General features: G+C 29.3%; 3 protein-coding genes and 1 pseudogene across 5 annotated transcripts in view; 1 reads left to right on the top strand and 3 right to left on the bottom strand.

Annotated features, from left to right (window-relative positions):
• Positions 1 to 25544, bottom strand: part of LOC125844654 (40S ribosomal protein S28-like) — a 122604-nt gene that overhangs the window by 57945 nt on the left and 39115 nt on the right. The gene's annotated exons all lie outside the window — the stretch shown is intronic.
• Positions 1 to 25544, bottom strand: part of LOC125844643 (pollen-specific leucine-rich repeat extensin-like protein 1) — a 29828-nt gene that overhangs the window by 2114 nt on the left and 2170 nt on the right. The window contains exon 4 of one of the 3 annotated variants that reach the window (XM_049523957.1): positions 1534 to 1712. The exons of 1 other annotated variant lie outside the window; for it this stretch is intronic. The gene's annotated coding sequence lies outside the window, so the exon portion shown is untranslated. Of the gene's footprint in view, positions 1 to 1533; positions 1713 to 11768; positions 11831 to 25544 lie in introns of those variants that run through there. One more of the 3 variants, XM_049523958.1, reaches the window with a different exon arrangement.
• On the bottom strand, positions 1816 to 13072 carry LOC125846119 (protein PYRICULARIA ORYZAE RESISTANCE 21-like). The gene is made up of 3 exons (XM_049525569.1): positions 13036 to 13072; positions 2578 to 2659; positions 1816 to 2465 (listed from the first exon to the last, which is right to left on the bottom strand). The coding sequence occupies exons 1-3, from the start codon at positions 13048 to 13050 to the stop codon at positions 1816 to 1818; spliced, it is 747 nt and encodes a 248-aa protein (XP_049381526.1). The 5' UTR covers positions 13051 to 13072.
• Positions 21706 to 24187, top strand: LOC125846120 (heavy metal-associated isoprenylated plant protein 7-like; annotated as a pseudogene).

The raw sequence follows: 25544 nt of genomic DNA on the forward strand, positions 1-25544 counted from the left end.
AATTACTTTTTTTGCAAAGCTGTAGTGCCCCTGTTGATTGGGTTGGTGCACTGCTCCCACATGGTGCCTAACTCTATGGGCCCGTTTGGCCATAAATTTCCCAAATAATATTTGGGAAAAAATTTATCAAATAGTGTTTGTCCATACAATTTGCTATTATTTTGCAATATTTTTGACAAATATCCCAAATTTCCAAATACTAGTTTTTCTAGTATTTGGGTCAAATCTCATTATTGGGATCTTTTGAAAATTGAAATTTTACACCAAACTTTTATCTTTTACAAAAACACCCTCTATAGTAGTTGTTTGCATTGTAGTACATGATTTTTTACGTGAATACCAAAGTAGTGATGGAATATTCAGTGAATATGAAAGTGATGATATGGTTGTTGATGAAAATGATGAATAATCGGTTTAGGGTAACAAAGTCATGTGCTTTGTCTACTTCACGAGCACCTTTTTGAGTGGGTAATATATCAAAAGAATCGAAACTTCGAGGGAAGCTTATATCTAAAATTTAGGGCAATTTGGAGAAGATTTAGAGTGGTTTCGCATCAAATTTCAAAACAATGGAACGAAGAAGATGAAGAACATGAACATTTTAGATTCGCTGGAAGTTGTCCGGTTATTAAAATTAGTAGTGGATATGTTAGGAATTAAATATTGGATAAAAAATTATCTTAGTATTCAAAGTTTATTGAAGAAAATCATTTGGGTATCCCTGTATTAAGCTTATCCAAGCTTAAATTTGCTTTGATTTAAAAAAAAATTGATACATAAATTAAAGATTTTTGATATATAATTCTTGATTGTGGAGAGTAATGGGTGAAATTGCTATAAATGATTTGTGGTGTATCATTAATGTAGTGATAGCAATGGTTTCAAGATAGTGAAGAAAGCTGCCATTGAGTCCAATTGCTATGAAGAAGAAAAAAATCAAGAAAAAGAAGAAGCAAAAGGATACATATATTTAAGAAAATAAAAATAAAAATTTAATATTGGTTTTTGGTCTTCTTCACTCTCTTTAAGAGAGTGAGATACACTCACTTTGCCAGGTAAGCGTTTAGGGAGGTAATAATTCCAATTTTAAACAATTCAGGGGGGTAATAGGACCCCGTAAACTTGAAGTGTGTAGTTGGTAATTCGAATATAGGTTAGGGGGGCATTTGACCATTTTCTCAACCGTAGTTTGTAATGTATTTCTTTTTGTCATAGTTTCAACAATAATTAACTTCCTAACCGATTGCGTTGGAGAGCCAAAAGAATGAAACATCAAACCACGAGTTGTTTTTCAAAAAAAAAAAAATCCCAAATATTGAAGACTTATAACTCTAATTCTAGAACAATTGGGCGTAATTAGTCGTACAATACTTTTTTTTCTCCAACCAAAATAATAATCTTATAACTTATTATATGTGGAAACTTAAGTATCTTAGTTGAGTGATACACAAATTGGAATTAGAAGGATTTTCAATTGAACTTGTTAAATTTTTTGAGAAATTAGACCACTAGTAATGTTGAAAAATGACATTTATTAATCAATCAAGGCTTTGCCAACAATCTAGTTAACAACTTTTATTCTATTTAACAAAAGAAAATTGACTATACATTGTTTATCATTTATAACAATTTGTAAAGAAAAAACGACAACCACATTAATAGAAGGGCCCACATTGATGAGCCCAGACATTGAACCATAACAATTGGGCCACCTTACATAATTGAGCAACCATTAGCATTTTCATCATTAAAGTACTGCTCACATTACAGCCCGTACCATAGCCATAATGCACAGGCCTAGGCCCAGGCCCATAGTTATCGTAACATGGGGCGGAGGGACCGGTCTTCCATACCCTTGATAACATAGACCCCAGTTTGGCCTTCGTAGCATTGTCCACAGCAATGTCTCGGGGGCGGAGGGACTGGTCTTCCATACCCTTGATAACATGGGCCCCCGGTTTGGCCTTCGTAGCATTCTCCACAACAATGTCTCGGGGGCGGAGGGATCGGTCTTCCATACCCTTGATAACATGGGCCCCCCGTTTGGCCTTCGTAGCATTGTCCACAACAATATCTGTGTGGCGGTTGTGGGTATTCTTGAATTGGCATAGGCATTACGGGCTCTAGTGCTGGTGGTGGAGCAACTGGTTTAGGTTTAGGAACTTCTTTGGGCTTTTCGGGCACTTTGGGCTTAGGCTTCTCAACTTCTTTTGGCTTTTCAAGTGTCTTAGGTTCGGGCTCTTTGGGCTTAGGCTTCTCAACTTCTTTTGGCTTTTCAGGTGTCTTAGGTTCGGGCTCTTTGGGCTTTTCGGGAGGTTTGGGCTTTGGAGGGTCTTTGATTTCAATGCTCTTGATTACACCACATCCTTTACTACACAATTTGTCACGAAGTTTTTCAGGATTACAACAAACCACAGTGATTGTGACTGTATTGCCCTTCTCATCATATACTTGGTCTCTAATTTCTATTCCCAAAAAAAAATTGAAACCACAAAAAAAAAAAAAAGGAAAAAAAATCAAATTAATTCTTATTCATATTATAATAATATTGAAGAATTCAAGAAAAAAGGAACTTACGAGGGAATTTACAGAGAATATTTTTGACCTTTTTGTAGTAGCTTGAACATTGAAGATCAACCTTGAGTACCATGATAGTGGTCTGATAATTAAACAATAAATTAAAGTAATTGTAAGCACACAATCAAAGCTCTTATAGAAAGATTTGTGAACAATATTATGCAAGAATGAACTAAATTATTTTGTATTTGTGAAAGTGAAAAGATACAATAGGAGAACAAAAATTCAGAATATATATAAGCGTGATTATATAATCAATCATATGTATTAAATTCTTGATCAAACGTCATATAGCTATAGATAGATCGATCAGAATCTTTTTCGAATATAGAAAATTAGTGAATTCATACCTTTCCACCCCCATGGTTGATACTTGAAGAAAATGAATTTTGTGTGGAGTGAAAAGAGTGTAGCTTTAATGAAAATATATACTAGTATGAATGAAACATCAAAAAGTGTTATGAAGAAAAAAAAGAAGAAGAAGGAATAAAGTAGGAAAACATCTTTAAAATTAAATGAAAGTTAAAATTCATGATATCATCTAAATTTGCATGTACTGCCTTTGATGGTCACATTTCACCTTCCCTTTCATACCAAGCAAATATATTCTCTTTTGATTTCTCATTCGATGTTCGATATTTATATTAAAGTTGATTAAATTTTATTTGTGGGATGACCCTTCCAACAAGATTTTTTTCATTTTTACAAGAATTAAACTCAAGACCTCTGATTAAAGATGGAAGAAACAATCAATATTAATACCTAAGACATTATTTTTAACTGTTTTATCTAGGTTTACATAATCAATTAGAAGTAAATTTTATGATGATAAACATAACAACTTGATAGAGTGATTGATGATTAATTTGTTATAACATGTTAAATTATAATACTAGCAAGGGAGGAAAAGAATCTTTACATTTTATCATTAATAAGGGAGGTACTTTTGAGTTCTGTAGAATTAAACAGTTTTGATCCAAATAATTATTTATATGTATTAGGAAATTTATTTAAATATTTATCTAAATTGGTTGGGTTGGTGTACCACCCCCACATGGTGCTAGCTATGTGTAGGCATTCAATCTTTAATTTGACATTAAATTTTACCTAATTTGTAATCATAAATCTTTTCCACTTTTTTGTCTTCTACAAAAGAGACTAAATGAAGATGATTGAACATAGTTGACACATATAATAATGGACTAATTAGAAAAGTTGTAAGTGGAAAATGATTAATTGTGGTGTGTCGGTTAATGTGCATGTATCACAATCAATTTTAAAGGTATATGTTATCTCTTATCAACACATGCACCAAGTAAGTCTTCGACATATATATGAGAAGAAATCACATTGTTTTTTTTTTATTGTCTCCATTACAACTCCTGGTTTTCAACTCAATTTATTGACTACTAGGTCACACCTTGAAGGTCTAACCCCGTGACCTTATTGATAGTTTAGAAAAGATCAAATAATTTCAAGAAACGAATCCAAGATTTGAAGTTTATGAATTCATCCTATATCAATCTGAAATTAATATTTAATATAGTAATTGGTCCATAATTATATATTTAGTAAATTAATAAATAAAACCAAATTGATAGCGATGATAGAGAAAAGTCAAAGGTCAACATCATTAGTACTAAAAAAATGCGGGATTCTTTTATTTTAGGTAGAAGTTTAATGTCAAGGTGGGTAGTGAGGGACCAAACTCATAATCCATAACTACAAAGTGAGGGGCGGCTTAATAACTTTGTTGATCTATAGCCAAATTCTAAATTATTTTAATTTATGTGATAGTGTTTGATTCAATACGAAGATTAATAGGGAATAATTATCATGTTAAAATATAAATTGTATAATGAATTTAATTTATTGAAGGTTCTGAAAGATTGCATAAAAATCTATTACCAAACATTTTGAAACCTTCTTGAAACGCCACAAGTTCGACATGTGATCTCTTGAAGTTCAAACATGTTTGATTTGATAATGATGTCTCTGTATACACCTTATTTGATACTTTATTCTCATGCAATCTTATCCAAATCAATAAGAAAGAACAATGAAATCTAAATATATTATCCTAGTTGTAGCATGATTGACTAACCACTAATATTCAGAAATTATTGTTATTCTTAGCATGATTGAAATGCTTCTTCGTAAAGTAAAGCACCAAAATTAATATCTCCCCAAAATTACGTAACATATTTAAATTAAAAGAGATACTTTGTAAGTAACCTGTTGAGGATGTCCATTAAGTATTTCAATTTGAAAGTGAATTCCCAGGGCCATTCATAAAGTTGGGCTATTTTGTTCTATTAAATTGGCCCATAAAATCAAGAGTTCGTACCACATTCTTGCACAAAAGCCCATAATGAGAATCATATCCATATATCTCATTGAGAATTTACATAAATTTCACTAGTTTAAAAGTTAATTACTTAGATACACTTTAGTTTGCAATATTACGTATACTATATATAAAAAAAAAAGATCTTTAGCGGTAATTAATTAACATCAATAGCTCAATTGCCGCTAAGTATGTATTTTTAGCGGCAATTAGCACTCTTTGTATATGTCCCTAGACCCTTTAGCGACATTGAATCTAATGACACTTAACTAATTAATGTTGGTAAAGACTTTAGCACTCTTTATTAATGTGTCTATTTATTGTCGTTAAAAGTTGCTTTTGTTGTAGTGGTATTTGACCAGATTTTGGTGCCTCCAGAGATATGCCCAGATACATGTATCTCGTATATGTGGGGTCAAATTTATGTGTAATTTGTTCTAGATACATTGTGTCCAAGAAGATTCACATGTATCTGGATACATAGAAAATCTCGCTCACCTCCCTTTTCTCTCTCCCATCTCGCTCACCACTCTCCCATGTGTCTAGATACACGAATCTCGCTCGCTTCCCTCCTCAATCTCACTAACATCTCTACCTATTTTGTGTATCTGGTAGCAAAATACATGTATCTAAGTATAAGATACGTAAAAAAAAACTCTTAATTAGTGGTAAAATACGTAATATATTGAAAGTATAAGTAATAATAATATATATGTTAGTGAAGTATGCCTTTAATACTTAGAATTATTAATTATTCAAATGACTTATAATTATTATTTTTTAAAAGAACCTATGTTTGAATTCATAATTCGACTCTCCTATTTCGAACCTCTCCACTCAAAAGATCACGCAAAGATCTCTTAAGTATAGATATAAAAATTCCTAACAAAAAAAAAATGTAAAAATTGAAATAATTTGATAAAAGACTACAAAATCAATTGACGGAAAATTTGTATTTTTATATATATTGTCTTTGAGTGAAAAAGCACAATGGTGAGCAATGCAATGATAGTGGTGAATTGTGACCCTATAGAGGCATCAAGTTGTTTACAACAAGACAAAAGGTTGAGAAATAAATCACCTTCAAAACTCTCTTTTCCAAAATAAAAAATAAAAAATTGAATTCTGCACAAAAAATTAGCAAGGAGTTTGATTGTACCAAAGACCACATAACCATGGAGATAACAACATTTTATCACCACACATTTCACTTCATCAATCCCCATCACACATGCTCCAACCTGATGTTTCAATTTGCTTATCTTATTTTGACTTGACACAAAATTTAAAAGTAAAAAAAAACATTTGAATCTTGCATGCATCTTGATTACTTCTACGAATGCAATCTATCTCTTATTACTATAAATATTCGAAAAATATCACTTAATACTTTTTCTTTGTTGAGGTTTAAGTAGTATGAGACCTTATGGTTATTAACTAGTAAACAATAATACTAAAAATATACTATAATGATAAGAATCTCTTATCACTTTTCTTTGTTCAAATTGTAAATGATGATAAAGAATCTCTTATGCCTCTATTCTTCTCTAACTTTGATGATCATCCTCTAAGTCATTGATTTGTACAACAAACTACTATTGTGTTTGAATTTTCAATTGAATTTTGTTTCCTTTTCTAGTTCTTTTCACTCATTTTTATATATAGGAAATTGAAAAAAGGGACCTTTGGTACATTCATCTAATAATTTAGAGAGTTTATCCAAAAAGTATGCTTCCTTTGTCACATCTAATGTGTACTAATTTCTTTGGCCTTTTCGGGTTCTCAAATATTCTTTCAAAATTATTATCATGGTTAACAGACTTTTAATTGGCCTTTTTGGAGAACAAAATATTAAATTCAAGACTTTTATGTTAGTGAAAGTCAAATTGTTGTTGAATCCACTATTTGTTTGTCAATTGTTGTAAGTTAACCATGGCTAAAAGTGTTGAATTATCAAAATTGCACATTTTAAGTTTAACTAGTCTAATCTTATTATTTGATTTATTTATGTTTAGTAACTAACAAAAATAAAAATAAAAATGTGATAACTCAATTGCATCATTTTGTAATATATGTAGCTTTCATAAAATTATATACGCATTAATATGAAATACATACGTAAAGCGCGTGCTAAAAAGCTAATCCATTTTAAACAAAGATAGGAAATAAAAGCAGTGAGTATTAAAAAGACAAATATTAAATGGAATATTAAAAGGAAAAAAAGTAACGTAAATTAATGACCAATAGTGGACAGCTAAGACAAATAATAGGAAGTTGAATCAGTAAATTGAACCACTGTGTCTTCGATACTCCCTTCGTCTCAAAATTCTTGTTGCGTTTCATTTCTTAAGAGTTAATTTGATTAATAATTATGATTATATTAAATCAATTTGGTATTTTTTTTAACCCTAAAAAAAGAAACGACGGAGAAAGTAACATGCAATTCCACGTCAGATTTTGGTGTTGTCAGCTTATCTCCACCTCTCAACTTAAATGTTAGTTTTTCCCCACTACAAGCAGTGAGACAATTACAAACACAGACTATAATTTTGAAGTGCAAAAAAAGTTTGAAAACATTCATTCGAAAATCAGCATTGTTTAAAGATGGGGGAGGTAAGTTTCTACTCTTTAACAAAATTTATATTTTTGAGTCGAAGGTCGGATTCGGCTCCCCTCCATTGGAGCAGTTCCTCCAGTTGGGGGTTAATTTTGCTACACGTGTCCTTAAATTAATAGACGGTTCAGATTATTTGCTAAAACCAACCATTTAACCATAGTCAACCTCTCCTTTCCCTTTCAGATCTACCTGAAAAATTCCATCAAGTTAAAACTCAAATCAGAACTAGCGGGTACTTTTAATGGTATATCAGGTGCAGATTTGAAGTATCTGGAAAAAAAATAATGCTGAAATTGCTCTCATGACAGTCTAATAAGCAGGGCCGACTCAACAACATTGGAGGCCTAAAGCGAAACTTAAGAGAGGGGCCCTAATTTTTTTTCATCATCTATACTTTTATTTAATATCTACTTTTCTAGCTATTTTAGATGTGAAGTCATTAGGTACTGTATTATAATCAATTTGGTTTAATAATTCTTTTCAAATGATGATATAGCTAATTCATTCAATCTCTCTTTAGACATTGTTGATCTTAAAGAAGATTTAATCAATTTTAATTTCACAAAAAACTTCTTTCGGTTGAGGCAATAGTTACAGGAACTGTTAACATTATTCTATAAGCAATATGAGTATTTGGAAAAGAATCAAGTCTTTTTATTTGATTGAGAATTTTTATTAGATCATGATCTTCTACTTGTATTATTTCCCTTAACACTTTTAATTCAAAAAATGAATCTAAACCATCAATATCATAATAACTATCACATGATAAAGAAAGTTCAAGGTTAAGACAATTTTTTTTTAATTCTCATCATCTAGTGATCTCAATATTTTACCACTAAATAAGAAATCAAAAATATTTCCATATGTTTCAATTGGTTCAAATCTATTTTGAAGTGAAAAAATAGTTTGATCTACTCTACATATATAAAAAATCAATTCTAAAAGGTTCTTCAAGGGACTTTGTGATTTCGCTATCCACATTTTCATCAAATTGTTTCTTACGAAATTCAGTTTATTTTCATCTCATATGCAATTTCCTTAGTAGAAATCATAACACTCATAGTACATATAATTATTATTTTTTAAATAACATATATAAGTAATTGCTTTTAAAAATGGGAGCCTCAAAATATATGGGGCCCCAAGCGATGACTTTAGTGGCCTAGGGGTTAAGCCGGCCTTGCTAATAAGTATGGAAATATGGAAGAATCATCACATTTTATCATTAATAAGCAGGGAGATACTTTTGAGTTCAATATAATTAAATAATTTTGATCCAAATCATTTATATGTGTTAGGAAATTTATTTAAATATTTATCTTAATTGATTGGCAAGGGCGGCTCTAATAAATCGGTGGCCTAAAGCCAAATTCGAATGGAGGCCTTAAATTTGAATATATATTTTTTATGAAGTTTATTATTGTCAATTATTTTATCTTTCTTGAGACATAATATTCATAATTTGTCAAACTTCTATTACTTCTTTGCTCTTTTATAAAAAGTTTTTATTTTCTACAAATAATACTCGTTATTTTTTTTAAAAAAAAATACTTATAACCTTTTTTTTTTTTTTTTAAATGAGGCCCCTCAAATTTTGGGGCCTAAGTCAATTGCTTTTTTTGCAAAGCTGTAGAGCCGCCCCTGTTGATTGGGTTGGTGCACTGCTCCCACGTGGTGCCTAACTCTATGGGCCCGTTTGGCCATAGATTTCCCAATTAATATTTGGGGAAAATTTTGGCAAATAGTGTTTGTCCATACAATTTGTCATTATTTGGCAAATATTTTTGACAAATATCCCAAATTCCCAAATACTAATTTTTTCTAGTATTTAGGTCAAATCACATTATTTGGGATCTTTTGAAAATTGAAATTTTACATCAAACTTTTATCTTTTACAAAAACACCCTCTATAGTAGTTGTTTGCATTGTATTACATGATTTTTTACGTGAATACTAAAGTAGTGATGGAATATTCAGTGAATATGAAAGTAATGATATGGTTGTTGATGAAAATGATGAATAATCGGTTTAGGATAACAAAGTCATGTGCTTTGTCTACTTCACGAGCACCTTTTTGAGTGGGTAATATATCAAAAGAATCGAAACTTCGAGGGAAGCTTATATCTAAAATTTAGGGCAATTTGGAGAAGATTTAGAGTGGTTTCGCATCAAATTTCAGAACAATGGAACGAAGAAGATGAAGAACATGAACTTTTCAGATTCACTGGAAATTGTCCGGTTATTAAAATTAGTAGTGGATATGTTAGGAATTAAATATTAGATAAAAAATAATCTTAGCATTCAAAGTTTATTGAAGAAAATCATTTGGGTATCCCTGTATTAAGCTTATCCAAGCTTAAATTTGCTTTGATTTTAAAAAAAAATTGATACATAAATTAAAGATTTTTGATATATAATTCTTGATTGTGGAGAGTAATGAGTGAAATTGCTATAAATAATTTGTGGTGTATCATTAATGTAGTGATAGCAATGGTTTCAAGATAGTGAAGAAATTTGGTGCTGCCATTGAGTCCAATTGCTATGAAGAAGAAAAAAATCAAGAAAAAGAAGAAGAAAAAAGATACATATATTTAAGAAAATAAAAATAAAAATTTAATATTGGTTTTTGGTCTTCTTCACTCTCTTAAAGAGAGTGAGATACACTCACTTTGCCAGGTAAGCGTTTAGGGAGGTAATAATTTCAATTTTAAATAATTCAGGGGGTGATAGGACCCCCGTAAACTTAAAGTGTGTAGTTGGTAATTCGAATATAGGTTAGGGGGGCATTTGACCATTTTCTCAACCGTAGTTTGTAATGTATTTCTTATTGTCATAGTTTCAACAATAATTAACTTCCTAACCAATTGCGTTGGAGAGCCAAAAGAATGAAACATCAAACCACGAGTTGTTTTTCAAAAAACAAAATCCCAAATATTGAAGACTTAGAGCCTGTTTGGATGGGATTTTAAGCTAGTCAAACTGGCTTAAAAGTCAGTTTTTGACTTATTAGAGTGTTTGACAATTATCAAAGTGACTTATTTTAAGTCAAAAATGACTTATTTTAAGCCAAAAGCTAAAAGATAGGGGAGGGGAGCTTCTTTTTTTTTTTAACTTAAAAACCCTTTTATGTTGACCAAGTATATTACCTTTTTGTTTTATACAATTTCCAAATTGCCCATATTGAATTATTATTATTATTATTATTATAATTATATTATTATATTATTATATTATTATTATATTATTATATTATATTATTATTATTACTATTACTATTATTATTATTATTATTATTACTATTACTATTATTATTTTTATTATTATTATTATTAAATTATTTTATTATTATTATATTATTATTATTATTATGTTTATTATTATTATTATTATAAATATTACTATTATTATTATATTATTATTATTATTATTACTATTACTATTATTATTTTATTATTTTATTATTATTATTATTATTATTTTATTATTATTACTATTACTATTATTATTATTATTATTATTATTTTATTATTATTATTATTTCTGAAATATGAATTTATATTCCTCTTATAAGGTGGTAAAGAAATATGTGAATGATAGAAAAATATTATTACTTATGGATGTAAAACATAAATTAATTTTGTTTTAATTTTTTTTTTAAGTATAAAAACCTTAAATTAATCAACTTTTTATCATGTTAACAGCTTAAAGGGTATTTCATACATTTTGATAAAAAAAAAAGTGTTTACCAGCACTTATTTGCCAAACACATCTACAACTTTTTTTTCAACTGCAGCATTTTTATCCAAACACATAACTACTTATTTTAAAAATAAGTTCCAGCACTTTAAAAAATTACTTTTTAAAAGTTACTTTTTTTAAGTCAATCCAAACGGGTTCTTATAACTCTAATTCTAGAACAGTTGGGCTTAATTAGTCGTACAATACTTTTTTTTCTCCAACCAAAATAATAATCTTATAACTTATTATATGTGGAAACTTAAGTATCTTAGTTGAGTGATACACAAATTGGAATTAGAAGGATTTTCAATTGAACTTGTTAAATTTTTTGAGAAATTAGACCACTAGTAATGTTGAAAAATGACATTTATTAATCAATCAAGGTTTTGCCAACAATCTAGTTAACAACTTTTATTCTATTTTACAAAAGAAAATTGACTATACATTGTTTATCATTTATAACAATTTGTAAAGAAAAAACAACAACCACATTAATAGAAGGGCCCACATTGATGAGCCTAGACATTGAACCATAACAATTGGGCCACCTTACATAATTGAGCAACCATTAGCATTTTCATCATTAAAGTAGTGATCACATCTGCTCACATTACAGCCCGTACTATAGCCATAAGGCCCAGTCCCATAGTTATCGTAACACGGGGGCGGAGGGATCGGTCTTCCATACCCTTGATAACATGGGCCCCCAATTTGGCCTTCGTAGCATTGTCCACAACAATGTCCCGGGGGCGGAGGGATTGGTCTTCCATACCCTTGATAACATGGGCCCCCGATTTGGCCTTCGTAGCATTCTCCACAACAATGTCTCGGGGGTGGAGGGACCGGTCTTCCATACCCTTGATAACATGGGCCCCCTGTTTGGCCTTCGTAGCATTGTCCACAACAATATCCGTGTGGCGGTTGTGGGTATTCTTGAATTGGCATAGGCATTACGGGCTCTGGTGCTGGTGGTAGAGCAACTGGTTTAGGTTTAGGAACTTCTTTAGGCTTTTCGGGCTCTTTGGGCTTAGGCTTCTCAACTTCTTTTGGCTTTTCAGGTGTCTTAGGTTCGGGCTCTTTGGGCTTAAGCTTCTCAACTTCTTTTGGCTTTTCAGGTGTCTTAGGTTCGGGCTCTTTGGGCTTTTCGGGAGGTTTGGGCTTTGGAGGGTCTTTGATTTCAATGCTCTTGATTACTCCACATCCTTTACTACACAATTTGTCACGAAGTTTTTCAGGATTACAACAAATCACAGTGATTGTGACTGTATTGCCCTTCTCATCATATACTTGGTCTCTAATTTCTATTCCCAAAAAAAAATTGACATGACAAAAAAAAAGGAAAAAAATCAAATTAATTCTTATTCATGTTATAATAATATTGAAGAATTCAAGAAAAAATAAACTTACGAGGGAATTTACAGAGAATATTTTTGACCTTTTTGTAGCAGTTTGAACATTGAAGATCAACCTTGAGTACCATGATAGCGGTCTGATAATTAAACAATAAATTAAAGTAATTGTAAGCACACAATTAATCAAAGCTCTTATAGAAAGATTTGTGAACAATATTATGCAAGAATGAACTAAATTATTTTGTATTTGTGGAAGTGAAAAGATACAATTGGAGAACAAAAATTCAGAATCTATATAAGTGCGATTATATAATCAATCATATGTATTAAATTCTTGATCAAACGTCATATAGCTATAGATAGATCGATCCGAATTTTTTTCGAATACAGTGAATTCATACCTTTCCACCCCCCATGGTTGATACTTGAAGAAAATGAATTTTGTGTGGAGTGAAAAGAGTGTAGCTTTAATGAAAATATATACTAGTATGAATGAAACATCAAAAAGTGTTATGAAGAAAAAAGAAAAGAAGAAATAAAGTAGGAAAACGTCTTTAAGATTAAATGAAAGTTAAAATTCATGATATCATCTAAATTGGCAGCCACTAGAATTGCTGACTATATATATACTCTCAATTTCCATGTACTGCCTGATGGTCACATTTCACCTTCCCTTTCATGCCAAGCAAATATATTCTCTTTTGATTTCTCATTCGATGTTCGATATTTATATTGAAGTTGATTAAATTTTATTTGTGGGATGACCTTTCCAACAAGATTTTTTCATTTTTACAAGAATTAAACTCAAGACCTCTGATTAAAGATGGAAGAAACGATCAATATTAATACCTAACACATATTATTTTTAACTGTTTTATCTAGGTTTACATAATCAATTAGAAGTAAATTTTATGATGATAAACATATCAACTTGATAGAGTGATTGATTATTAATTTGTTATAACATGTTAAATTATAATACTAGCAAGGGAGGAAAAGAATCTTTACATTTTATCATTAATAAGGGAGGTACCTTTCGAGTTCTGTAAAATTAAACAGTTTTGATCCAAATAATTATTTATATGTCTTAGGAAATTTATTTAAATATTTATATAAATTGGTTGGGTTGGTGTACTACCCCCACATGGTGCTAGCTATATGTAGGCATTCAATCTTAAATTTGTCATTAAATTTTACCTAATTTGTAATCATAAATCTTTTCCACTTTATTGAACATAGTTGACACATAAAATAATGGACTAATTAGAAAAGTTGTAAGTGGAAAATGATTAATTGTGGTGTGTCGGTTAATGTGCATGTATCTCAATCAATTTTAAAAGTATATGTTATCTCTTATCAACACATGCACCAAGTAAGTTTTCGACATATTTATGAGAAGAAATCACATAGTTTTTTTTTTATTGTGTCCATTACAACTCCTGGTTTTCAACTCAATTTATTGACTACTAGGTCACACCTTGAAGGTCTAACCCCGTGACCTTTTTGATAGTTTAGGAAAGATCAAATAATTTCAAGAAACGAATCCAAGATTTGAAGTTTATAAATTCATCCTACATCAATCTGAAATTAATATTTAATAGTAATTGGTCCATAATTATATATTTAGTAAATTAATAAATAAAACCAAATTGATAGCGATGATAGAGAAAAGTCAAAGGTCAACATCATTAGTACTAAAAAAATGCGGGATTCTTTTATTTTAGGTAGAAGTTTAATGTCAAGGTGGGTAGTGAGGGACCAAACTCAAAATCCATAACTACAAAGTGAGGGGCGGCTTAATAACTTTGTTGATCTATAGCCAAATTCTAAATTATTTTAATTTATGTGATAGTGTTTGATTCAATACGAAGATTAATAGGGAATAATTATCATGTTAAAATATAAATTGTATAATGAATTTAATTTATTGAAGGTTCTGAAAGATTGCATAAAAATCTAATATCAAACATTTTGAAACCTTCTTGAAACGCCACAAGTTCGACATGTGATCTCTTGAAGTTCAAACATGTTTGCTTTGATAATGATGTCTCTATATACACCTCGTTTGATACTTTATTCTCATGCAATCTTATCCAAATCAATCGACAATAAAGAAGAATAATGAAATCTAAATATATTATCCTAGTTGTAGCATGATTGACTAACCACTAATATTCAGAAATTGTTGTTATTCTTAGCATGATTGAAATGCTTCTCCATAAAGTAAAGCACCAAAATTAATGTTTCTCAAAATTACGTAACACATCTAAATCAAAAGAGATACTTTGTAAGTAATCTGTTGAGGATGTCCATTAAGTATTTCATTTTGAAAGTGAATTCCCAGGGCCATTCATAAAGTTGGGCTATTTTGTTCTATTAACCCATAAAATCAAGAGTTCGTACCACATTCGTACACAAAAGCCCATAATGAGAATCTTATCCATATATCATTGAGAATTTACATAAATTTCACTAGTTTAGAAGTTAATTACTTAGATACATTTTAGTTTGCAATATTACATACACTATATTAAAAAATGATCTTTAGCGGTAATTAATTAACGTCAATAGCTCAATTGCCGCTAAGTATGTATTTTTAGCAGCAATTAACACTCTTTGTATATGTCCCTAGAGCCTTTAGCAACATTGAATCTAATGACACTTAACTAATTAATGTCGGTAAAGACTTTAGCACTCTTTATTAATGTGTCTATTTATTGTCATTAAAAGTTGTTTATGTTGTAGTGGCATTTTACAAGATTTTGGTGCCTCCAGATATGTCCAGATACATGTATCTCGTATATGTGGGGTCAAATTTATGTGTAATTTGTTCTAGATACATTGTATCCAAGAAGATTCGCATGTATCTGGATACATGGAAAATCTCGCTCACCTCCCTTTTCTCTCTCCCATCTCGCTCGCCACTCTCTCATGTGTCTGAATACACGAATCTCGCTCGCTTCCCTCCTCAATCTCGCTCGCATCTCTACCTATTTTGTGTATCTGGTAGCAAAATACATGTATCTAAATGTAAGATACGTAAAAAAAAACTCTTAATTAGTGGTAAGATACGTAATATATTGAAAGTATAAGTAATAATAATAATATATATGTTAGTGAAGTATGCCTAATAATTCTTTAATATTTAGAGTTATTAATTATTCAAATGACTTATAATTATTATTTTTAAAAGAACCTATGTTTGAATTCATAATTCGACTCTCCTATTTCGAGATCACGCAAAGATTTCTTACGTATAAATATAAAAATTTCTAACAAAAAAAAAATGTAAAAATTGAAATAATTTGATAAAAGACTACAAAATCAATTGACGAAAAATTTGTATTTTTATGTATATTGTCTTTGAGTGAAAAAGCACAATGGTGAGCAATGCAATGGTAGTGGTGAATTGTGACCCTATAGAGGCATCAAGTTGTTTACAACAAGACAAAAGGTTGAGAAATCAATCACCTTCAAAACTCTCTTTTCCAAAAATAAAAAATAAAAATTGAATTCTGCACAAAAAATTAGCAAGGAGTTGTTTGATTGTACCAAAGACCACATAACCATGGAGAAAACAACAATTTATCACCACACATTCCACTTCATCAATGCCCATCACACATGCTCCAATCCGATGTTTCAATTTGCTTATCTTATTTTGACTCGACACAAAATTTAAAAGTAAAAAAAATAATATTTGAATCTTGCATGCATCTTTACGAATGCAATCTATCTCTTATTAATATAAATATTCGAAAAATATCACTTAATATTTTTTCTTTGTTGAGGTTTAAGTAGTATGAGACCTTATGGTTATTAAATAGTAAACAATAATACTAAAAATCTATCTATATATAATAGGAGAAGAAAAAGTGCTACATGTCAGCACCATAAAATTTCTCCATTTTTTAGTTTTAAAATTATATATAAAAAATTAATCTGCATTAGTTATTAAATTTAAATTTTAAATTTTAAAAAATCAATAGATATTTTAAATGATTTTTAAAAAAAAAACTAGAAAGTTACCAAAGTTAATATAACTCTTTTCAATTCTTTTTATTTTTTATTTAAAAAAACGGATTCTACATATGGTTAAATTTTTATTGACTCTTATTTTTATTTTCTAATTAGAATATTTATTTTATCCTATGTATTTGCGAGAATAAGTGGGCAAATGGGGTAATGTGTGTAGTTTTAAAACTGCCAATTGATGTCATTTGACAAAAAAAAAATGCACAAGTTTAAAATAGGACACTTAATTAATTAAAAAAAAAGGTTTTAAACTTAGTAAATTAAAATATAAATAAAAATTACTATTGATAATAGGGCATCCAGTTTATCTAATATAGGAGTTATAATTTCATTTTAATTTTTGAATTTTAGTTAAATTGCATGTTTTTTAAATTAGAAACTAAACAATTATTTATTTAAATAACTAATCCTATAATAATTCAATAATACTTAATATATTGAAAACTCCTATTTGGTATTTTTATTTGACAAATGTACCACCAATCATTCAATTAGTGATTAATAAATGATTAAAGTTTTTAATTACTCAATTATTTCAATAAATATTGGTGTAAATTTATATCCGGACAATAAAAAGTCACGTGCCATTGTTTAATGCTACAAATAATCAAGAAATTATTTGAGAAAAAATATCTCCTACTTTTAATTTAAAATTTGAATTTCAAAACACAAGTAACTAACCTTATCCTTATAAAAATAGACCTCTTTCAAACAAAAACTATTGCCCACAATTTCATCAACCCACTGTTTCATAAAAATCTATTATTTACAAAACCTGTTCTCTTTTATGATGAGGTTGGTGACTTGAGTTTAAGTGATTTCTTGGTCATGTAACTAAGCAGTGTCATTCATATTAATTTGATACAAAGGTAAATTTTGTTAGTGAAAATAGTGATGTAGTTTGATTTTTTTTTTAATATAGAATTGCATGTAATTGTAGTTATTTTTTGAAATATGAATAAGAAGGTGAACAATGATGAAAAAATTGTAAGGAGTGATTTAGGATAAATTTCATGAAACAGTTTAACGAATTTCTTTGTAAGTAAACTTCTTATCTTTTACTCACTTTGAATTTATTAAGATAATTTCACTTTGTTTTTGTTGATTTTCGACATGATTGTCTAGGATGAGGAAAATGTTGAAAAACATGAAGTTAATTCAGTTATTTATGTTGTTTTATGTTCGAACGTTTTACCTTAATGGTGATAGTTTAGAAGTTCTATATGAAAGTCCTACTTTTTTTTTTTATATTATTTAAATAAGAAAAGAAAATATTATCTTATGTATCTAAGAGATTCTTGAGAAGTTCACTAATATTTTTTTGTTATATTATAAAGGAAAATGATCTTTCTCTACGGGTTCTTAGAGGCACATGGAGAGGAGTAAAATCTGAGTTATATGCAGTTAGTATTGTTTTGTTTTTTTTACAAATATATATAATTTGATTTAATAATAATAAATAATGCCAATGAACTAAATGCAACCAAAATCTATATGTTTTGAGAATCACTTTAATCATGTTATTGTCAAATATGTTTTAACATATGAAATATGTCTTCACATATTTATGAAATTATTTTTAGAGTGAGAGTAATATTTTAAATGACAAGTATTTCACATATAAAATTTGTTTGAGTCTTTTGAGGAATGTACATTGAAATTATGAAATCTGAATAAAGCAAAATTTATATTATTTGACAATATCTTGATATGACATTTGTATTTATTATAAACATATCACAAATTGCAATTATATAACAAAACTGAATCGTAGCTTTTTTTTTTTTATAACCCTTCTTTATCATGATATATAATTTATTTATTTATTTTTACCCATATTAGTTATTACATAAAAATATACATTTAAAGAATTCATTACAATTCTAACATAATTATACTCACATTTTATATTATAATAATAATAGATTCAGAAAAGAAATTTAGAGGATAAAAAAAGTTCCTATCTTTGTATCTTTGCAAAGAACTGTTCTATGAAGAAAACAATTGTCTAGGATGAATAAAAAATAATATGAAAAAACAATAGTTAAGCCTTTACGGGGGTGGATAAGTATCAAATACAACAATATTATATTGTTATAATTTATTACGGTATTTTAATAAAAAACATTCTTAGAAAATTCACATAAAATGTCTGTTAGATTTTTTTTTAACGAATATCAAAAATAGTTTTATAAGCTATGTTGTAAAATTTTTATAAATTGTAACTAATTTTAATATTTTATTCCATAATATATCAATTAATTAATTAAATTTCACGCATGATATATCAAATAACAATAAGTGTATATATATAAATAAATTTTTAGGAATAATTTTCCGCGCATTACGCGGGTATGTATACTAGTATACTATAATGATAAGAATCTCTTATCACTTTTCTTTGTTCAAATTGTAAATGATGATAAAGAATCTCTTATGCCTCTATTCTTCTCTAACTTTGATGATCATCCTCTAAGTCATTGATTTGTACGACAAACTACTATTGTGTTTGAATTTTCAATTGAACTTTGTTTCCTTTTCTAGTTCTTTTCACTCATTTTTATATATAGGAAATTGAAAAAAGGGACCTTTGGTACATTCATCTAATAATTTAGAGAGTTTATCCAAAAAGTATGCTTCCTTTGTCATATCTAATGTGTACTAATTTCTTTGGCCTTTTTGGGTTCTCAAATATTCTTTCAAAATTATTATCATGATTAACAGACTTTGAATTGGCTTTTTTGGAGAACAAAATATTAAATTCAAGACTTTTAAGTTAGTGAAAGTCAAATTGTTGTTGAATCCACTATTTGTTTGTCAATTGGTGTAAGTTAACCATGGCTAAAAGTGTTGAATTATCAAAATTGCACATTTTAAGTTTAACTAGTCTAATCTTATTATTTGATTTATTTATGTTTAGTAACTAACAAAAATAAAAATAAAAATGTGATAACTCAATTGCATCATTTTGTAATATATATAAAATTATATACGCATTAATATGAAGTACATACGTAAAGCGCGTACTAAAAAGCTAATCCATTTTAAACAAAGATAGGAAATAAAAGCAGTGAGTATTAAAAAGACAAATATTAAATGGAAGATTAAAATTAGGAAAAAAAGTAACGTAAATTAATGACCAATAGTGGACAGCTAAGACAAATAATAGGAAGTTGAATCAGTAAATTGAACCACTGTGTCTTCGATACTCCCTTGGTCTCAAAATTCTTGTTGCGTTTCATTTCTTAAGAATTAATTTGATTAATAATTATGATTATATTAAATTAATTTGGTATTTTAATATTTAAAAACTATATTAAAAAACACTATAAATTGCAATTCTTCTCTAATTAATATGACAAAAAAAATACTTTTAATTGATATAAGTGAATGTAGTTTAACCCTAAAAAAAGAAACGTGACCAATAATTTGGGATGGAGAAAGTAACATGCAATTTAAGAAATTCCACGTCAGATTTTGCTGTTGTCAGCTTACCTCGACCTCTCAACTTAAATGTTTTTCCCCACTACAAGCAGTGAGACAATTACAAACACAGACTATAATTTTGAAGTGCAAAAAAGTTTGAAAACATTCATTGCGAAAATCAGCATTGTTTAAAGCTGGAAAAGGTAAGTTTCTACTCTTTAACAAAATTTATATTTTTGAGTCGAAGGTCGGATTCGGCTCTCCGGAGTTCCTCCAGTTGGGGGTTAATTTTGCTACACGTGCCCTCAAATTAATAGACGGTTCAGATTATTTGCTAAAACCAACCATTTAACCATAGTCAACCTCTCCTTTCCCTTTCAGATCTACCTGAAAAATTCCATCAAGTTAAAACTCAAATCAGAACTAGCGGGTACTTTTAATGGTATATCAGGTGAAGATTTGAAGTATCTGGAAAAAATTTATGCCCTTAGCTTTATCACATCAATTGAAACCCAGGAGAATTCTCTAGCCTATACAAAGCTAAAAATATTACTTCTTACTCATGTAGTCAGGTGCACGAGTTGAAGCTTAATGGGAATTACGATGGTGTGGGTTTGATATATTTTCTTAAATTTCATACATGTAAAGGAGGATAGAGTTGGAAGACGAAATGATTACACTTTAATTGAAATTCATCAATGGTAAAAGAGCTCATAACTTTACATTTCTTCGGTGGCCAAAATAGTTCTCTTTTCCTTTCTTTTAAAGTAAAAAATAGAGAAAATACGATGGGATAGTATTTCTGCGTTTTTCTTCACTTGATTTTGCAAAATTTTATAACTTCATTTGCTCTTCTTCAATTTTCTGATATTGAATTATTTTAGCAGAGGAAAGTGGGTTGTAATTGAGAAGTAATATGTAATTATTAACCATAGTTAAAATGGCTGGTTTCGGCAACCAAATCTGAACAGTCTATTAATTTGAGGGACACGTGTAGCAAAATTAACCCCCAACTAGAGGAACTGGACGGATGGAGGGGAGCCGAATCCTCGAAGGTCTACTGAAAACAATCTCTCTACTGTTACATGGCCGTAAGGGTAGAAATATATGTGATCTCTACCCTTTTCAAATCCCACCTTGTAAATTATACCGGTTATATATTGTTATTGTTGTTGTATATTTCAATGTATAGGCCGAGGCGAATCTTGAGTACAATATATGAGTACTTTATGAGAATATTATCTAGATTCCATGTGTGTATATATATAAAAAAATCTTAGCAAATACATATCTACAAACAAAATTGATTGTAAATTCTAATATTATTTATATATTAACTTGAGGTTGATGTAGGAATTCATAAATTTCAAATTATGAATTTGCCTCTTATGTAAGTAAAATGACTAGAGTTAAGATTTAAGTCCTAAATTCAAGAAAAATAAAGCTTATTGGGTTCTGAATAAATTAGTTTCTTACGTACAAATTAAATACATGATCATATATAGTCGATATTACAAAATTTTATCAAATTCTTAGACATGCTTGTAACTCCCCCCATGAATATGTATGTAGGTACTCTAATGGTTTTTTTTGTTTTTGTTTTTATTTCTTAGGAGAAAAAGGAAGAAGAAGAGGCTCAAGAGATGGTGCTAAAAGTTGATATACATTGTGAAGGTTGTGCTAGAAAAGTTGCTGGAGCCTTGAAAGGCTTTCAAGGTATTATTTCTCTCTAATTTTTAATTTTTTTTTAATTATTTGATTTTTAAAGATTTTTGTTAATTTGGAACTAGACATTAATTTATTAAACTATTTGATTTCCCTTATCCCTTGCACGTTTCCAATTCAAGAATTAATTTACTCACAAGTAACACATTATTAAAACCATCAATAAACCAAAGACTATAGTCCAACCAAAGACATCAACTTTATGTGTTAAATAGTACATCGATGTTGTTTTTTGGTATAGTTTATTACAATTTGAGTTATATGCATCAACAGTAAAAAATATACTTATTAAATATATTGTAGCATTATCTGTAATTATCTTTTAAATGAAGCGTAGGAGTAGAGGAAGTGACGATGGATTACAAGGAGAGTAAGGTGGTGGTGAAAGGCAAAAATGTAGATCCACTTAAAGTGTGTGGAAGGGTGGAAAGGAAAAGTGGTAGAAAAGTTGAACTCATTTCACATATGACAAAGCCATTTGAAGAAAATACAAAGGAAGAAGAAATTAAGAAGGAAGAAGAGTCCAAACAAGAGAAAAAAGATGAGGTAATTATTTATTTTAATTTACTTACTATTAATTAGTTAATTAAATTAAGATTAAGCACATGACTTGTGATTTATTTATCTCTTGTCTCATTAATTAATTTGTTACATGCACATTGATTTATTTTGTGTTCTTTTCAATAACCATCTAATTTTCGGTAGACTATTATTTCTTGAATTTAGCTGACTAATCAAGATCGAGTCATATGAACTTGGAAATCTCATGCATGTTCAAATTTGATTAATATTTAATCAAGATTGTGACTCTATTGTTTCAGGTTTGTAACTTAGTTGGTTGACTAGCTAAATTTTCATCTTATTAAAAACGAAATAGGCTATACATTGTAACAAATGAAAAAATTAGTATAATGTAGCTAGGATGGACAATGTTTTATTTTGGAGCAAGAGGATATTTTGGGTACCTACTGGGTACATTTAACTATATACTATATGAAACTAGAAAGGACCGTGGAGTCAAAATTTGAGTTTGTGAATTCAAGAATTAAAGTTAATGGGAGCTAGGAGAATTCACGAGTCAGACCGACATTCAATGTGTTATGCATGGAATGTTACGTTGTTCGAATTCTTTAAATATATATATATATCAGAATTTTTATTGAATTTTCTAATAGTACGTTATGTAATTTTGGAAAATCTATTATATAAATACGACAATATAAGTAAAGGGTTCGAGAAATATTAGTTACGTGTTTGTGTGTGCATGTACGCAAAAAGAATATGATCAGTATACATCATGTAAAGAACAAATATACTTTTAATGGTGTGAATTCCCTGCGGATCGGGGCAAGACAGATAATATCACACCAAATTATATATTTTCATCTTCTTGATAACTATGTTTAATTGATTAGATGAATTAATTAACATGGAAGTGTGATACATACATATACATGACAGCCTCCTCCAGAAATAACACTTGTGTTGAACGTTCAAATGCATTGTGATCCTTGTGCTCAAGTTCTGCAGAAGCGAATCCGCAGAATCAAAGGTATCGTATAAATATTTTATTCAGAATTCATCATAAACTTAACATCTTAGCTTTGCCTCTATATCCTTCTTGTATATTAATTTTGTGACAACGTAACTTTAGTTTGATAACAAGTTTCAGTTGTAAATAATACAATTCAAGAGAAAAAATAAGAAGAAGAGGAAGAGGAAGAGGAAGAGGACGAAGAGGACAAGGACGAAGAGGAAGAGGAAGAGGACGAGGACGAGGACGAGGAAGAGGACGAGGACTGTTGAATTCTGAAGGTGATTAGGGCATCATGCGGAAGCTTACAATTTGCAAATCATATAGTTGATAAATCAAATAACAAAAACTTATACTAAAAATCAAAATATTATAATATCAAAACTAATATAAAGAAAAACATTGAAACTTTAGAGAGAATAAATCTCCCCATAAACAAGACTCTTAAACGACTACATTGTGGAGGTTATTGTTTTGTGTTAGAAGAAAACAAACCTATATTTATAGAGTCCTAAAACCTTTTTTTACTAGAAAAGGAGTCCTATAAGAGAGAATAAACCAAATATAAAATAATATTATATTTTCCTTTCAAGAAAAGTAAAAACATGTTTTGTTTTTTCTTTAAGGAAAAATAAATCTTAAATTATGGTAAGAAAATCAGGGCAAACCCTAACAAGGACGAGGACGAGGAAGAGGACGAGGAAGAGGAAGAAGAAGAAGAAGAGGAAGAAGAAGATACAATTATAAAGAATTATAATTTGGCTCAAAAGTACAACTACAACAACATGGAGTACTATGTTAATTATTCTCCTCAAATTTGCTCTATCATGTAACTTAATTTTCAGGCCAATTCAATTTACTTCACCAATTTTCAGTATACTCTAGTAACTATTATATTGTTACGTATAATAAACGTGAACAATTGACAGTTAAAGTTTTTTTTTTCTGCCTACAATAACTATATATACATGCCGAATTATCAAACAAGCTGGATTCACTTTATGAATAAGATTTATTTCTCGAAATATTGTACCCTTACAAAAGTTTGTAACTAGTCTTATCTAGATAATTGGTCTTTTTTATCCAACAGAAATTTTCCGGTTTATATATAAGGTGAAAATTCAAAGGTTTGTCATATCCATAGTTATTTGTTTAATAAGCTTTTTGAATATACATTTCATACATTGTTTCAAGTCTTAAATATTTTGTATTCTTTTTCATACTTTTTTCCACCAAATTCTTCTCATTGCATGCATTCCTCTTCCAACTTCATTATTGCACTTGAAAAGAACCACAACCCTCTTCATATGGTCCATTATCACTTCATTTCTTTCCACAGTCAAGTTGTTGCTAAAGTTATAATAATGTCCACGAATTATAGTCAATACCTAACAAAATGTTTTCTTTTTTGTAAGTTAGTATAAGTAGAAAAGTCGAGTTATTATTACAAGTACTTTCCTAGTGTTTGCATGTTTAGTTATAAATTTTAAAATTTATCTTTAAATATCTATTTGATCAACTAATTTGATCTTCATATATTTTAAGCTCCATAAATTGGGTCAGACCAGTTTTTGGATTATTAGCACTTCCACTCATAAAAGTTTTTTGAAACAGATATTTTTTTGGTTATTTTTGTGGTTCTTGCCATTGATTAGTTGGTGTCAAATTGGGGAATATTAATTATTGTGCATATATATTTACACACACTTGGATTCTTTTGCTAGCCAAATGCTACATACCGTGTAGCATAATTAAATGGGAAAAATATGCTCTCTCTTTTTTTTAAGATGCTTTTTGTTTTGTTCTAAATTTTTGTGGTAAAAGTTATACACAAAATTGCTCTTTCCAACTTGCAACATTTCCCTTTGTCCCTGCTTGCTGATCCCTTTTTTACTACTAATGTTGTTTATAATACTAATTATTACGACTATAATAATAAATTTAGTATAATTTCATAAATGAAATTCGAAGACTGAACAGAACCTTAGGCTTCTCAAGCTCCTTGGGCTTTTCAATGACGACAACCTTAGGTTTTACGGGCTCTTTAGGCTTTTCGGGTTGTTTGGGCTTTTTGGGCTCTTCGGGAGGTTTGGGCTTTGGAGGGTCTTTGATTTCAATGCTTTTGATTGCTCCACATCCCTTAGGGCATCTCCAACCCAATCCTCTATTTTACTCTCCAAATATAGAGTT

Source organism: Solanum stenotomum, chromosome 11 (genome assembly GCF_019186545.1).
Source record: "Solanum stenotomum isolate F172 chromosome 11, ASM1918654v1, whole genome shotgun sequence".
In the NCBI taxonomy this organism is placed as follows: domain Eukaryota; kingdom Viridiplantae; phylum Streptophyta; class Magnoliopsida; order Solanales; family Solanaceae; genus Solanum; species Solanum stenotomum.

Excerpts from the sequence above, each read along its gene's own strand:
- LOC125846119 (XM_049525569.1), bottom strand. Across the intron at positions 2,466-2,577 it reads TATTCTCTGTAAATTCCCTC|AAATTAGAGACCAAGTATAT; the intron begins GTAAGTTCCTTT and ends TTTTGGGAATAG.